The 15,106-nt window shown below is 42.2% G+C and overlaps 1 protein-coding gene across 4 annotated transcripts in view; it reads left to right on the forward strand.

The window, feature by feature from the left end:
- The window catches only part of SORCS1 (sortilin related VPS10 domain containing receptor 1), a 483,023-nt gene that overhangs the window by 169,264 nt on the left and 298,653 nt on the right, over positions 1 to 15,106 (forward strand). For all 4 annotated transcript variants that reach the window (XM_045803063.2, XM_087862723.1, XM_045803062.2 and 1 more), the window contains exon 2: positions 10,242 to 10,309. In XM_045803063.2, coding sequence (XP_045659019.2) covers positions 10,242 to 10,309 — 68 coding nt within the window. The remainder of the gene's footprint in view (positions 1 to 10,241; positions 10,310 to 15,106) is intronic.

Genomic DNA, 15,106 nt, shown 5'->3' on the forward strand with positions numbered 1-15,106 from the left:
AAAAAATTAAGGCCTGTCTTCTCATTTTTTAATTCCATTTTTATTGAGGTTCATCTTCTGACACTTGGATCACCATAAGATACATATCTTTATTTATTAGCTTCCTGCTAGTGTGTTATGTTAACCTTGAAAAAATAGTATTTTTTAAAATTGAGTTAACCTCTTCAGATCCATGAATAACAGGATAAAAACCAAGATGCAAAAGTAGGAAAGGAATGACTTGGTTCATTTCTTTATATTGAAGCTTAATATAAGGAAGCATAAGAACAGAAGGGCCCCTCATCATTAACACACAGTTTGGTGCTTAATGGTGTGTTCATCTCGTGTGTGGGTTCTCACGTCGGGAGAGTTTCGTATTTTCACGTCGGGAGAGTTTAGTATTTAGATAGTGTCTATAATTCAGACAGAGAGTGATTTGAGAGCTTGGAGGTCTGTGTTCCTCAGATCAGTGTATGGGGGACGTTGAAAGGAAACTTCTTCATTCCTCACATCCCTTTTCCCTCTCCTTACAACCTCTCTCTCCTTACAACCTCAGGTTGTTCCCCTCCAACTTAGACATAGGGGTTTCCTCTCTTTGTTTTCTAGATTTCCAGAGAGAAGATAATGCAAGAAATATTTTCTTACTGTTTTCTAACTCCTTATTTGTGTTTTTTCTGTAACTAAGTACCAAGTGACCTGTTTCAAACAGGGATTAAGTCAAAGGAAGATGGTCTGTCTGTTCCCTTCTTATGGAGGGGGATGAGGAGAGCTTGGTATGTGGTTTGTATCTTTATGAGTGGACTAGGTATTCTGTACCGGGTATTCTGTGTGGTTTCCTGGAACTGTGTCTCTCCAGACAACTCAGTGTGTTGCCTGCTTCTCTCCCCCTCCTCCCTAGCCTCATTTGCTTTCATGTCTTGAAGCTCTTCCTTTAGGTCTCTCCAGGTCTGTTTAACTTTTCTATTTTACTCCCCCTCTGTAGAGAGGTCTTGCCTTGAGTGTGCATTTTCCTCATATTTTGTACAGTCATTTTATCTTGGTACTCTTTGGGGATTACATTGATACTGGTATCAGGCTTTTTTTTCTAGAAAAAAAAATCATTTAATTTAGCATCTCTCTAGCTCCCTTGGTATAATGCAGATGGTTAAAATAGAGTATAATTTAGAGCAGAGTAATTTAGAGAAAGGAGAATATGAAATGGTTAACATTATCTACCAAATATGGATATATGCTTTGGGAATTATTCAAAAAAGAAGAGGAGGAGGAAGAGAAGACAGAAGGCTATGGAGGACTGATGTGTTGAGCATTGTGAGATTAACAGATTTTGGAGAGAATACTTTTTTTTTTTTTTTTTTTTTTTTTTTGAGTTGATAGTGTCCCTCACCTTGAAGAATAGAAAAACAAGTTCTCAAGACTTGCATCAAAGAACAACTTCGGCCCATTGGATTTGTTTGCTAAATATAATGACCTGGCTCTGGGAAGAGAGTATAATAACATTTTATTACATGCATTTCTTTGCTAGTCACTACCAGACAGAACTTCGACTCTCAACAGAAGAGAGGAGAGAAATGTGAGTTGTCTTAAGTAAGAGCTGTAGTTTTTCTCACATGGAAACTCCTGGAACAGTGCTCCACAGCTCATGTGCCATCCATGACCTTATATCTTAGCTGCAAATGAGCTCTAGAGGGGAACAGAGTCAGGGGAGGACATAGCAAATTTTTACTTAAAAACGTTCTACTCTTCAAAAGGGCTGTTCCACGATCTACAGTGTGCTCTGTGCCTCATGTTGAGTCAGTTACCTGTATACCCCCGTGTCTGTCTGCATCCCTGTTGGCTGTCTGGTCTTTTAAGTTCCCCAGGGAGGTCCAGTAGCCATGTAACTCACTCACACCATTTCAGTGTCGTTCAGAGGATATTACATAAAGAAACATTTTGTTAAATTATATGTGGGTTCTTAGAAAACTTGAAGACCATTTGGGATTAAGGACTCCTCAGAGTCAAAAATCTGATTGTTTTCTGGCTGGCTCCACACCCCAAATTCATTCCACCCTTTCTACTGGTTTTTCTTTTCCAATTGTGTTTGCGTGTGCTGGATTAGCTCTGTCTGATGACTTCAGATGCCCCTGAGTGGTGGTTGTGTGCACCATTATACCAACCTTTCAACTCCCCTCTGAGGTCTCTTAATCCGATTTAGCTATTATTGATTTCTCATCCCTTTGATGACTCAAATGGAGTGCAATTACATATTCACTTAAATCCTCTGAAAATGAAGATACTATAAGCTGTTCTGTTGAAATCTGCAGTTCAGTGTGCATGTATTCATTGTCTGGAACACCTGGTCAGGAAGCCGCCAACTTCTGTGATTGAAGTGGAAGGATCATCCCCTAACAATGATTTAACCAAGATTCAAAGGTTTTTTAAAATAAATTAAAAATGACCAATGAAAATGCCACTGACCTAAGGTCAATAAAAAATTAAAAGTCACCTTTATCTCATATAAGGAGAACATATTCCAGGGATGTCTGGAAGAAGGCAGAATGAAGGAGGAGTCTGTGGCCGGTACTGTGTGTGATGGATAACAGCTCTACAGTACTTTTGAATTGGACAGAAAGTGAGGATCCTTCACTAGTTCTGACTTGTCTTTAGTAACAGAAATACTCAGGACAACATACCATGGAGATAATGAAGCACAGTGAATAAAAGTCTGTATATAATGTGATTTAAACTTGTCCACCACTTACCAGCTGAATCATTTAAATTACCCGGCCTCTGTGTGCCTTAGTTTCCTCATCAGAAAGGAGAGAGAGAGGTAATTACTTGAAATATGCTTAATAATGAAATTTGTCTGGAACACAGAGTAGGCCTCCAATAAATGCTAGATGTTATTAAAATAGCAATACTTACATTGGCAGAGTACTTTAACATCTTCACAGAATTTTTCCACTTCCTGTTGTTTGCTTCTCCCATTTCTAGGAGACTAAGGAGATAACATTATCTCCTTTTTTTATGTTTGTTTTTGATAGGTCTTTCAGTATTTCAGTGACTTATTTGAGGTCACACAGTGGCAGACACTGCTCGTTGTTACTCAGCAACCACTACCCACTACTTATTCATTGCAGAGCCCATCTCTTACCATAGAAAACACTAAGTCCATCTTCAGACCACTGTCCTCCTTGTTTTCCCAACTTTCCTTGAAGCCATGATGTGGACATATGGCTGAATACTGGTCATTGAAACTATAGAGATTTTGCTGGAAAGGCTTTTGGGAAAGTGTCCTTTTTAATTTAAAAACAAAAAGCAGATTTACACTAGAGGTCCTTCGTTTCTTTGCCGCGTGTAGCTGTGTCGGCACATTCTACGAAGAAGTGTTAGGACCACCTTGCAAGCATGAGGGCGCACAGTGCTAAGTGTTAACACTTTCCGGGAGGATCTGTGTCCGTTGTGCGGTTGTGTGATGGCGTTGTTAGGCTGTATTAGTCCTGGAACTGCATAAACTGTGAACCTTTTGTTATATGAGACAACATATCCCTCATTATTTGAGTGATTTTTAGTATTCTGTTTCTTGCTGCCAAAGACATTCTAACAGATCTGGTGGCTAAACCAAGACTCAAAGTCTGGTCTTCTTCTGATTCCAAAGCCTTTGATTGTTTATTTGTTTGTTTTGGCAGAGCCTACCGCCATCCTATAATTAAGGCCTCCACAGTAGAGCCAAACGCATCTCTCTAATCTGATACTTTGTGTGTCCTCACCCATAATTTAAGCCGTAGCTAAACCAGAGACTTGCTCTCTTCTGACTGTTCTGTGAGCTTTCATACCTCTGGACCGCTATCCTCATGCTCCCTTCCCTTAGAATACCAGCTTTTTAGCTTCTCGTCACCGTCAGAATCATACACATCTTCTGGGATTTCTCTTCACTGTCTTCTTTTGTAAGGCTCTATACCTGATTATACTTTTCTTTCATGCTCGCTAAGAGATTTAAACACTTTTCTCCTGTTGCAAACCTTTGTCTTCCTTAGTGTGACCATCTGTGTACAGCTCTGCCTCTCTACTTGACTGTGGTCTTCCAGGCTCCGGTACCGAGTCTCATTCTCCCTTTGTGTTCTCACAGCATACGAGTCTCATTCTCCCTTTGTGTCCTCACAGCATATATATATATCCCTGCCTCTTAAGAAGGCTTAATAAATGTTTATTGAATTAAATGTGTAGAATTTTAGAGCTGAGTGTTCTTTCTTCTGAAGAAAGCTCTCATTTTCTGGGAATTACAGAAGGTTCTTATTCTTGGATTCATGACCCCCCTAGGATTCAGGAGATCAGTGATATCGTTAAAGTTATAGTCATTGTTTTATGCTCATAGATTTTATTAGATCAGATTCTTAAAGAATTCATGGCTACTCAAAGGAATGAAAACTTCTGTTTAAGTTAGAAAGTTGAATAAATGCTTTCTGAGCCAAAGACACAATCTGGAGTGTGCATATTTTTAGGAAAACCACTGTTCTAAGTTTGCTTCTTTTCCCTAACACTGGAGTGCAAAGAAAACAACCCAAAACAACAACAACAAAATGTTCTGGCTATTGAACACCCCTCTTATAGTGTGTCTAGTTATTCAATCTCCTGAAAGATTGTTCCAGATCTCTCCAGGCCCTAGAATTTTTTGTCCCATATCACTTCTACCCACATCTTTAAACATAGCCAACCAGCTGGTCTTTGGCAAACAGAGAGGAGGCCTTTGGAGACAGGGCAATGAGGAAACAGCAGGGCATGCTGGAAGTTGGTAGGAAAAGGATGGATGTAGCCAGCTTTAGCCCCTGAATGAACCTACTGGCATCTTCAGTGTGGCTTTGCCATTGCTCACCACAGCTAGACTTTGGCCCACCCCAGGTAGGTGGAATTATGAATGGTAGCATGGATGAGTTCTGTGGCATCTCCCCATATGTTACAACGACAAAAACACCTGCGCAGGCCAGCCCTGAATCACAAATATCTGAGAGAAATACAAAAGAAAAATACCTTGTTTTATAGACTAGCACCTGTGTCGCCATCTACATTATTCAGAATTTGGAACTATAGATCTTCAGGAATAAAAGAGACTTTAGGATCTTCTAGCCCAGCTTGCTGTCAAGGAGCCCATGGCCACACGTTTGCTTGCCTTGGGATTAGAATCTGCTTTTGTATTTGGACACAAAGAAAAAAAGGAGGCAAATCATTAATAATTGAAAAATGAGGGGATGTGTCTTGCTTTTCTAAGATTTCCGAGAGAAGATGAGATGAGGTGAAGTACAGTGGCCAGGCCAAGAGTTCTGGTAGAACTCAAATCTCCCTAAATGCCCATAAGTTCTCCTACAGCTACCCTAACCAAAATTCATCATTTAAGAATAGTAAGCTTGCTAAGCAAGCTCCTCCTTCAAGAAAGAGTCTCAGTAGCCCTCTACCAGGTTGCTACTCCTAAGCTAAAGAATTAGGAGAGAAGACTCATCGGGGGAATACGTGCATCCTCCTCAGGGAGTGGGGGGAATGGGAGATATAATGATGCCCACCAACCTTCCATCCCCCTTGTTCTGGTATACATTGTTGTAAGTTAGCAAAGGAAAGGGTCGGTACGCTAAGTTCCTTCCTTAGGAAAAGAAATGGAGAATTCCTATCCTTGGGAAGTGTGGAATAAATGTCGGTCTAGTTATTAATACAGATGTTTTCAGAAATATATTGTGTCGAACCAGGTTACTGGGAGGGTGTTTTAGGGGCTCCTTAAATGTTTGGGGTTTCATTTCTAAATTATATTTTTATGTTGATTAAAGAAAACACACTGTCACATTCAAAGGTGTCATATGTCCAAATACTTGGTATAATGGAGACTGCCCATGTGTAAACTTAGGTTGCTGCCATAAGACAGTTGAATGCACACCTGGCGATAAGATTTGTCCTGACGTTTTGCTATAACAGAATATTTTTGGCTGGCTTTTGCTGTTTCACAAGAGAACACTGTGAATAGCCACTGGCATATTAGTGTCTCTGTTTATCTCTATGAATGCTTTTGTTTGGTAACCCAGTGAAGACGGAAGTTGGGGTTAGATGAGGGGAGAGGTAGATTGACATTTTCCTCCCGTAGGGTCCATTGTGATGGTTTCTTCCCACCCCCCAACTTTATTGAGGAATAATTGACAAATATAATTGTATATATTTAAAGGACTCAATGTGGTGCTTTGAATATACATATGCATCATGTAATGATCGCCAAGATCGAGATAATTAACACATCATCACCTTACATAGTTAACACTCTCTCTCTCAGGGTTTTTGTTCTGTGTTTTTGTTTGTTTTGTTTGTTTTTTGATGAAAATGCTTAAGATCTACTCTCAGTAACTTTCAAGTGGACAATACTGTATTATTAATTATAGTCACCCTGTTGTACATTAGAGCCTCAGAAATTCTTATAACTGAAAGTTTTACTTCAGATCCTTTGACCTGGATTTCCCCCATCTTCCCCCTCCCCTCCCAGCCCCTAACAACCACCATTATATTCTGTCTCTATGAAATCAGTTTTTGCTTTCTATTCTGCATATAAGTGATACCATACAGTATTTATTTTTCTCTCTCTGGCTTATTTCACCTGGCAAAATGCCCTCGAGTTTCATCCATATTGATATAAATGACAGGATTTTCTTTTAATGGCTGAACAACATCCCACATAGACATATATACATTGTGTATATGTGCACGTGTATATATATCACATATATTTTTTTAATGTGATGGTTTCTTAGCACCTAAATACGGGGGGGGGGGGGTGAAAGGCTGGGGTTGGTGAGTTGGTGGAATTATTCGGTAGGAGTGTTGGAAGACTCTGGGGAAAAAGTGTAGTAGTTTACTGAGCCCAGATATTGTCAATTTAGCTCAGTCAGAGGGAGGAAGCCCATGATCACTTCCTTGAAGAACCTTACTCATCCCTGCACTGATCCGGGCACTGTTTCTGGCACTCTCTCACCTTCTAAGAGATGGATAGTTTGAAAATAACAGTTTGGTGGTTTGGCTTCAACATGCTCTTTATACATATGGACAAAGTGACTTTCCCCCAGTAGCTTTGTAAGCAATGGATATGGCAAGAAGGAGCCAAAACATAGATGGCACGTGGTGACACTGGCTCCTAGACCATTGGGGAATCCTTAGCCACGCCGCTGCACAAAGTCCCACAGATAACTGGGTGCTGAGGTCCTGGCACAGCGTAGGTAGGGGTTGTTAAGCCATCAGTGATTGGATTATAGCTATGTAAAGAAAGTATCCTAAGATTTAAAAAGGAACCTAAAAAAGCTATTACCGGATGGTCATCACTTGCTGTTTTGAATCAGGGATATTTTGGTACTATATAATGAAAACAAGATAGAGAAAGGAATGAGGCGCTGATGAGTAGTCCATTTTGTGTGTGTATGCATCAAAACAGCCTTGCTCTCATGGATTGGATTTATAATTAAATTCTATGCAGTTGGGCTCATAGAATTAAATCTATACATGAAAATTGTTTACTGAATGAATAAAAATAAATTACTGTTTATTTTTAAGTACATATAACATTTCACTTGATGAAAAAGTTTCACTGATTTTTTTTTTTTAAGTTTGAAAAATGCACAAAATGGGACCAGAACAGGCAGACAATTGCATTCTCACCTTTTTCTCATCTAATACTGGTAGTTTGGGTTGTGGGCCCTTTAACAGGTACTAATTCTATTAAATAGTATTGCTAATTAACCAGGACAGAAAAGCAAAGAAACAACAACAAAGCAGATCTACTACAATGAGGCGTCACTATCCAGGAGTGTAGGGGTAAATAATGCACATAAAGAAGGGAAAAAGTCGGGGAGAGAGATTGCAAGGAATCAATTGGAGACATAACTAAAGGTTAGCAGTTCCCCCTTCTTTCTTGCTCTCATTCTGAAAACAGAAAGATTAGATTGATTCAAGTAGATATACTTTGGAATGCCAGAAAGGACACCTCTTCTGGTACAGTATTGATAAACTGCCTGAGTGTATCAGTGGCATTTTCGTTTTACTAACCCCTCAAGAAGAGTCAGGGAGCGCATTTTTACCTCCCTGCCCACATGCCTGAGAACTGCTTAAACAGTTTCTATGTTTGTGTGCGTGAGGGGCTCCACACCATTACCTGCTGGGTTAAAAGGTCCTTCTCCGGGGCTTCTCCGAATTCCCTCATCAGATGGATGGGAGATGCAGCTTGTGCCCAGCTGAACTTCATTATTTAGTTTGCTGCTGTATTGTATCAAGAGAACAACTACCGAGAAATGCTTTGTGCCCACACCCCCATTTTCTTGGTGGGGGATTTATAGGCCTATTTGGCAAAATCATACTGAGGTGGAGTGACGACGTCACTGTGTGTCTTCCAACAAACAGCCACCCTGCTGCCGCTGATCAGCGTTCCTGGGATGGCGGTGATTGAAATTTAGCACTTAGAGTGACTTAATTGGCACGCAGACCTATTAAGCATATGCCCCCACCACAGGTGCACCATCTGATGTACCTGTAGGGTGCCCAGTACCTCACACATGCTCACATTTTGCTAAAGAAGCAAGTTTTGAGCCGGTCCTTGAAGGAAGCCGGCACAGTGGTTCAGAGAGGGGTGGCCTTAGAGCACAGCTCCTCAGATTTCTGCCTGTCTTTGGGTTACCATAGTTCTTCATTCCCTTGAACTTGGAACAAACCTAAGGTTGTGGAGTTCCAGTTTTCTTGCTGTGAAAGAAGTGTTGGGAATCTGCTCATTGATGCCTGTGCCTTCAGTAAATCAAGCCCTGTGCTAGCAGAGTGGAACTTGGAAGGGTTCAGTACTTCTTGGCAGCTTGCTGCCTTGGAATTCAAGGTTAGAATGTTCTGTGCTCACTGTGACTAGAACTGATCCCTTGGCCTTCAGGGAAAATCCTGAAAATCGATGTCAACATTTTTCTGCTGAGTTGGAAACAGCGGGACTGGGCCAAATGTTCTTGGTTATGTGAATCAGGAGAGAAATAGAAACCTCAACAGAAAACAGAGCAGACTTATTAAGTTCTTGTCCTTATGTAAGAAGAGCGAGTGAGGGGTGAGAATTCACTAGGTAGGAACACCCTCCTCTGCGGAATCTTCCCATGTGTCCTGGGGCTCATGCGCTCAGGGTAACGGGGGGCCCTGGTCATCACTGCAGACGCTGGAAGAAGCAGCCTTCTCAAGCTGTCATGATGGGCATGAGTGTCTGTGGGGCTGAGGAGGGGTAGATCAGCTGTCTGTCAACCTAGGTTTTCTTTGATGAGCTCCTCCTGTCCTAATGAGATCACAGATTACCAGGCCTCATCTGTATTTATGTTCTCCTCGGGCATCAGCTGAAATCCTGGGTTCCTAATAAATGTTCAATGAGTGTTGAATTACGAAAGAAAGAACTAAATAGTTGGGAGTTCCTCTGAGTGATGTTGAGAATAGCAGTGGGTTCAAATCAGAGGAGGGTTTGCCGTGAAGCTAAAGGAGCTGAAGTGTCAGTGTCCCGGGACCTGTTCTGAAGTTTGAATTAGTATGTTTATATTCTGTTCCTTATGGAGGGTTCCCCAAATTCTGTAAGCTTCAGGACCCCATAAAACATAAATATGCTCCTGTTAAAGTGTTCTTGCTGAGCCCTTGTGGGAGCCTGGATTCCATCCAGTGGCTTTCCCAGAAATTGGAGAATCAGAAGAAATGAATAAAGCCAGTCCTACAAAGGAGAAGAAAGGGAAGGAACTGACATTTAAGAATCCCATGCAGATCGAAGAACAATTAGCATTTATTATCTATTTTAACTCCTCACAGCAAGCCTTTCTTGGTGATGGCATTACCGCCCACCCTCTTAATAGATGGGAACATTGAGGTTCAGAGAAGCTAAGCAACCTTCCCAGTGTGGTACAGCTACAAGGGCTGGGACCTACATCACTGACCTTACTCTCTCCTGGCCATCTACCCAGGGGCTCCCTTGTAGTGTGCATATTTGACAGCTCTGCTAGCCTTCCCTGAAAGCCTTCGGCCCACCAGGGGAAGGAATGCCTTACTGAAGGACAGAGGGAGAAATTTGGGGAGGGGATCAGGCCTGAGCATTTAAAGGAAGGCACTGGCAAACTCTTCCCCAGTCAGTGTAAGTGATGCTGTAACAATTCATTCAATTATGTTAAGCACCCTTTAAAGGACTCCTAAGTCCTCCCTTGGGCCATTTCAGTTCTATGAGATTGTAATTGTTCGAGACTAACCATGATTTCTTCTTTTGCCTTCAGGTGATTCTCATTTTGACAAAGCTCTATGACTATAACCTGGGGAGCATCACCGAGAGCTCGCTTTGGAGGTATGTAGATGAAGTGAGCTAACAATTACTGTGTTACTTAAACGTGATGCCCATGACTGCTGTTCTCCACCCCTTTTTTCCTGGGGGAAAGATTTTTGGTTCTGTGTTCTCACTGCTTCCTCTGTTTGCTCTGTTTCCCTTAGTCATGGGTTGGGGTTTATCTCCAGGCAGGCCAGAGATAGACCTTACTTGTTTATACTTCTTTATAGACCCTTGTTTTGGTCACAGATCTTTTTGCTAAACTGTTGATTAGGTTGTCTTTCTGCATTTTGGTTCCCACAGTTCTCACTGATCTGTGAGCTTGTTGGAGCAGAAACAAAAGAATGGAGGTGTCTTTGCAGAGAGGATCTACAGCACCGCTGGCTTTGCGGTGCCCCGCCACACTGGCACCGTAGCTTTTGCCCTGCTTCCCTTCCTGGCCCTCAGTTCCCTAGCACACAGATGTGCACACACACTCACGTGCATGCCTTCATCTCTGGGTTTCACACTCTTTTGCCTCACACGTACAGTTGTGCAATAAATTCTTCTTCGGACAAATGCTCTAGATCCTTTAGGATCCAGCCAACTCATTGAACACCAACACAAATGTGCAGTTGGGCTGAAACTAGGGACAGGAAGGTCCTCGGAAATCCAGGCAGCTCTTCTCTCCTTTTGTTCTTGGGACTATATGCTGTTTCTGTTTGTTTGTAAACATCAGCTTTGATGGTCTCATCCTGCTTGGGTCTTTGCCACCCTGTGTCACGTGTCCACACCCAAACCAACTTCAAGCACAGGAGGTGCTTGGTTGGTTAGGCCTGGATCTTGTGACAATCCCTGAGCCAAGGAGAGGGTGGAGATGACCGCAGGATAATATTCAGTGGTCACTGGGTTGTCGTCCAGCCCAGAGTCTGATTGGTCAGTGCCGTAGTTACAATGATGGCTTAAATATGTTGAATATCACTCTGATCAGTCGTCCCTGAACACATACACTTGTGTGCACAGACGAAGTGAAAAAGGTTATACTAATGACAGAGAAGCTGGGAGTAGTCTGTGGGCAGACACAAGCTGGTGGCTGTCCTCCACATAGGATCAGGGGGAACATCATCCCCTGTCAGTTAACATGACCAGGAGAGACTGGCTGCTGGTCCTCAGTCTCAGGACTAATGTCTAAGGAGAAAGACTTCAATCTGCCCTTTGTGTCAGGGGGCCATCCCTGCTACAGTGAACAGTGATGGGGGTGGGGGTGTGGGGAGAGTGACTCTACTTGCTTTACATAGTAGCAGTTGGGTTGCAGGGCCTGCCCTTATAGGGCAATGCAGTTATCACACAGTGGTTCACACACTCTAAAGGAATCTACCCCACAAAAGGATTGTTTGTTAAATTTTGTTTTAACCTGATGGCTGTTTTCCATTAGGCTTCACACTCTGTGTAAGAAGCCCCAAATAAATTGTTGTGTGCTTTAGGAAAACCCCCAGCAGACCAAAGAAAAGGATAGAATCCTGTTCTTGTACTTGTTGTAAGGTGTTTAGATTATTGAACTCCTCCCCTAAGTAGAAGGTCAATTATGCAGCGTTTTGGTCCCAAGGAAATGATGTAACTAAATTAATGTGTGGGAAGTTTGGTAGGAGCTTCAAAAAGTACAGTTCTTTAATGCATTAAGGGTCTGACACTTGCTCTGTTGTTTAAATTCAGGACCCCTTCATCAGACTGTGACTCTGCGTAAGCTTATATTTCCTTTATAGATTTCTCTAATGTATGTACATACATGAAAGTAAAAACCAGCTTTTATTCTGCGATGCATCTGCTGTATAAAGTGTATTCGGCATATTAGAAAATTAAAAGATATGCAATTCTGTCTCAGTAGGACAGAGGCTATTAGCAGCCATAAGTCTCAACCCGAGCAGTGGGAAGGGCATTGCCCCAGGGATAGGAGGAGCAGCTTGCCCTAGACTGCCGAAAGTCAGGTTCACTGTGCTCCTTTCCCTCTCATGGGGCACTGTGACCAAGGCCCCAGCCTAGGGAGGATGTTTTTTTCTCATCTTAAGGGGGAGAGTTAGTAAAATAAAAATGACATCACACTCCAGTAAAATCAGGCCTTTCTTCTGAAGGAACAACCTCCTTGGGCTTAAGCTTTGGAAAGTGTGGCAAGAATCATCTGTTGACCCTTCAATCTTAGGATCTATTTCAATGGAGGATATATATACACACGTAAATACGCATACATATATATATACACACACACATGCATACACTATACCCGCATATGTTTACTTTCCTGATCTATCCACGATAGTCATTTACCGTGTCTGCCCTATGTTACGTGTCTCATTTGTGGCAAATAACTATTGTGGGTACTCTATACCATTAGAACTATCAATTTAATGCTTTGATAGAAGAACCCATGCCTTAATGAAAATATAATTTAGAAACGAAAAGAGGGAAGGAGAAAGAAAAATATTTAGAATAGTATATAAATGCTTTGGTAGGGCTTGTGTTTTAGGATGGCTCACGATGCCCGTGTTTAGTCTTTAGGGACTCTTTTCGGGGTGCTGGCATATAGAAGAGGAGAGGGAGAGGTCTGGGATAGCCCTGCTTGAAGGAAACTAGTGCCAAGTGTGGACTCATTTCCTCCTATGTCAGCTCTTACTTTTTTTAGAAACCCTGTTTAAAATTGGGGTCTTGCTGGGGACAAGCCAGATTTTACGTATTCTCATTACAGCCCCGGCACAGAGCACTGGACTTAGCCCATAGACAATGCTCAGTAAGCATCTCTTTTTGAACAGACCAGTAAACACTTTAATATCATATTCTTTTTTATTCATTTATTCAACAGAGCTGTATTGATTAGCTCCTGTAGGTCTTAGATTGTGCCAGTCCAGGGAGGGGAACACGGATGTGTACACAGATCAAGAGCACATAAGCTCTGTCTGTCCTTCGGGTGTTCCTTGTCTAGAGGGGGCAAAGATCTGTGGATAGTTCAAACGAGAGATAAGCGTACTTGTATGGAACCTGCCCTCTATAATTGTACTGGATTGGGTACTTAGGCAGCCACCTAGAGCTGCCAGATCCCAGAAGAAGATAGATCTAATGTAAACGGTCATACAACCGTCAGTGTTGTAATAGAGGCATGAGATAAGTATTGCTTCTTTACTTTGCTCGTGTGTATATTTTCTTTCCTCAACTAGACTTTAAATCCTTAAACCCAGCACCTTTCTGGTTTAATGATAATGGCAATGATGCTTTTGATAATGGTGATAATGACAACAATAATAAAAACGAACTTTTATTGAGTGGTCAGTAGGTGCCAGGCATGAAATTAAGTGCCACACATGCAGTATTGCATCCTCTTACTTCATTTCTATGGTGTGCTCAGGGTCATATAATTAGTAAATATAATAGGCCATACACTTACGGGGGTGTTAGTTAATAAACTTCAATCATTTTACCGCTTACCTGTCTTCTGGAGTCCTGTCTGCCTTTTGGTGACTCTTTCTGTACCTAAGCAAATAAGCAAACAAAATTTTCATCATAAATATACAAAATAAATAGAGTTTTTAAAGCACTGTGACATTCTGAGCAGTTCATTACTATTCCAGAAAAATACTGGGCAACAGGGAAATGGCTTCTTGTCCAACAGATAGACACAAGCACTTTTCAACGGAGCGCTTCTTCTTGACAAGTTTTTCCACCGAACAGTGAGAAGGGGTCAAGTGGCAAATGCCATGGGGTGTCAGAACAGGAAAGAGGCCAAGAGGCAGCTGACCTTGTAGTGCTGTCCTAGGGCTTCACACCTTGCTGGATCAACAAGCCCTGGATGACAGGGTAAGAGGCTGCTGCACTAAATTAATGAGCTTTTGCTCCCAGTTGGTCTTATCATTGATTACACCTTAATCTTGGAGCAAGTTGTTGATTTTGTGTTGTGTTGTGGTTCACTCAGGGAGTCCAGCTGAGAGGGTGATCTGACACAGAACAATTAACTGCACCTCAGAATCTTCTCCACTTTACAGTGGATTAAGCTTTGAGATTTGGTAGAGCTGGTGGTTTTACCATATTGGAGCGAGATAAGCTTTAAGGTCGAGACAAATAAAATGTCAAAATCTAGATACAGTATCTCTGAGAAGAAATATATTCATCTTTTTTTCCCTCTTGTGCCCGGCTAATCAGCACTTTGCTGAGAGAGTCTTAGCTGGTGAGAAAGCCCAAGGCAATTCTGGAGGGAGCCGAAAGGATGCTCTTAAAGGGACAGGAGGCTGCAGTGCCTGTGTCCTAGAGCGTGGCTGACATGGCTGACTTCTCTTCAAATCCAGGGTACCATTTCACATTCAGGGGAAACACAAGCAAGTGTCTGAACACATCTTCAAATTATGTACTTTCCTAGGAGCAATACCTGCTTTTTGGAGACAAGGAGCATGTGGCAGGTAGGGAGAATGGTTAGGCTTTCTGTTTGATTCCAGTCTAGGAGCCAGCCATGTCCCCTCATCACAGGAGCAGCTTTGTTTCTTCTCTGGTGTTAAATACAACAATTATCAAGAGAGGCTCCCAGTGGAGTCTTTGTGGAGAGGATGGCCGTCAAGTGCCTTGAGGCAGCATCCCTGTGGGTTTGGCTGCACAGTGCTCTCTGGAGAGCACCTGCGGTTCAGGCTGACGGAAGCTGACCCGAAGTCTGACTCTGCCAGCCTTGTGGTGGATGCGCATTAGCTGGGGATGTCTTGCCTTCCCACTCCTAATCCAGGGCAAGAGCAAAGGGCAGATTGGGACAGATTGTTAGTCCCTGCTTTGAAGGGTGCTTTGTTACAAAATCCAGCTTGCAGTCAACTA

This window comes from Ursus americanus, chromosome 6 (assembly GCF_024610735.1).
Source record: "Ursus americanus isolate L20-20 chromosome 6, mUrsAme1.1.p, whole genome shotgun sequence".
NCBI lineage: Eukaryota > Metazoa > Chordata > Mammalia > Carnivora > Ursidae > Ursus > Ursus americanus.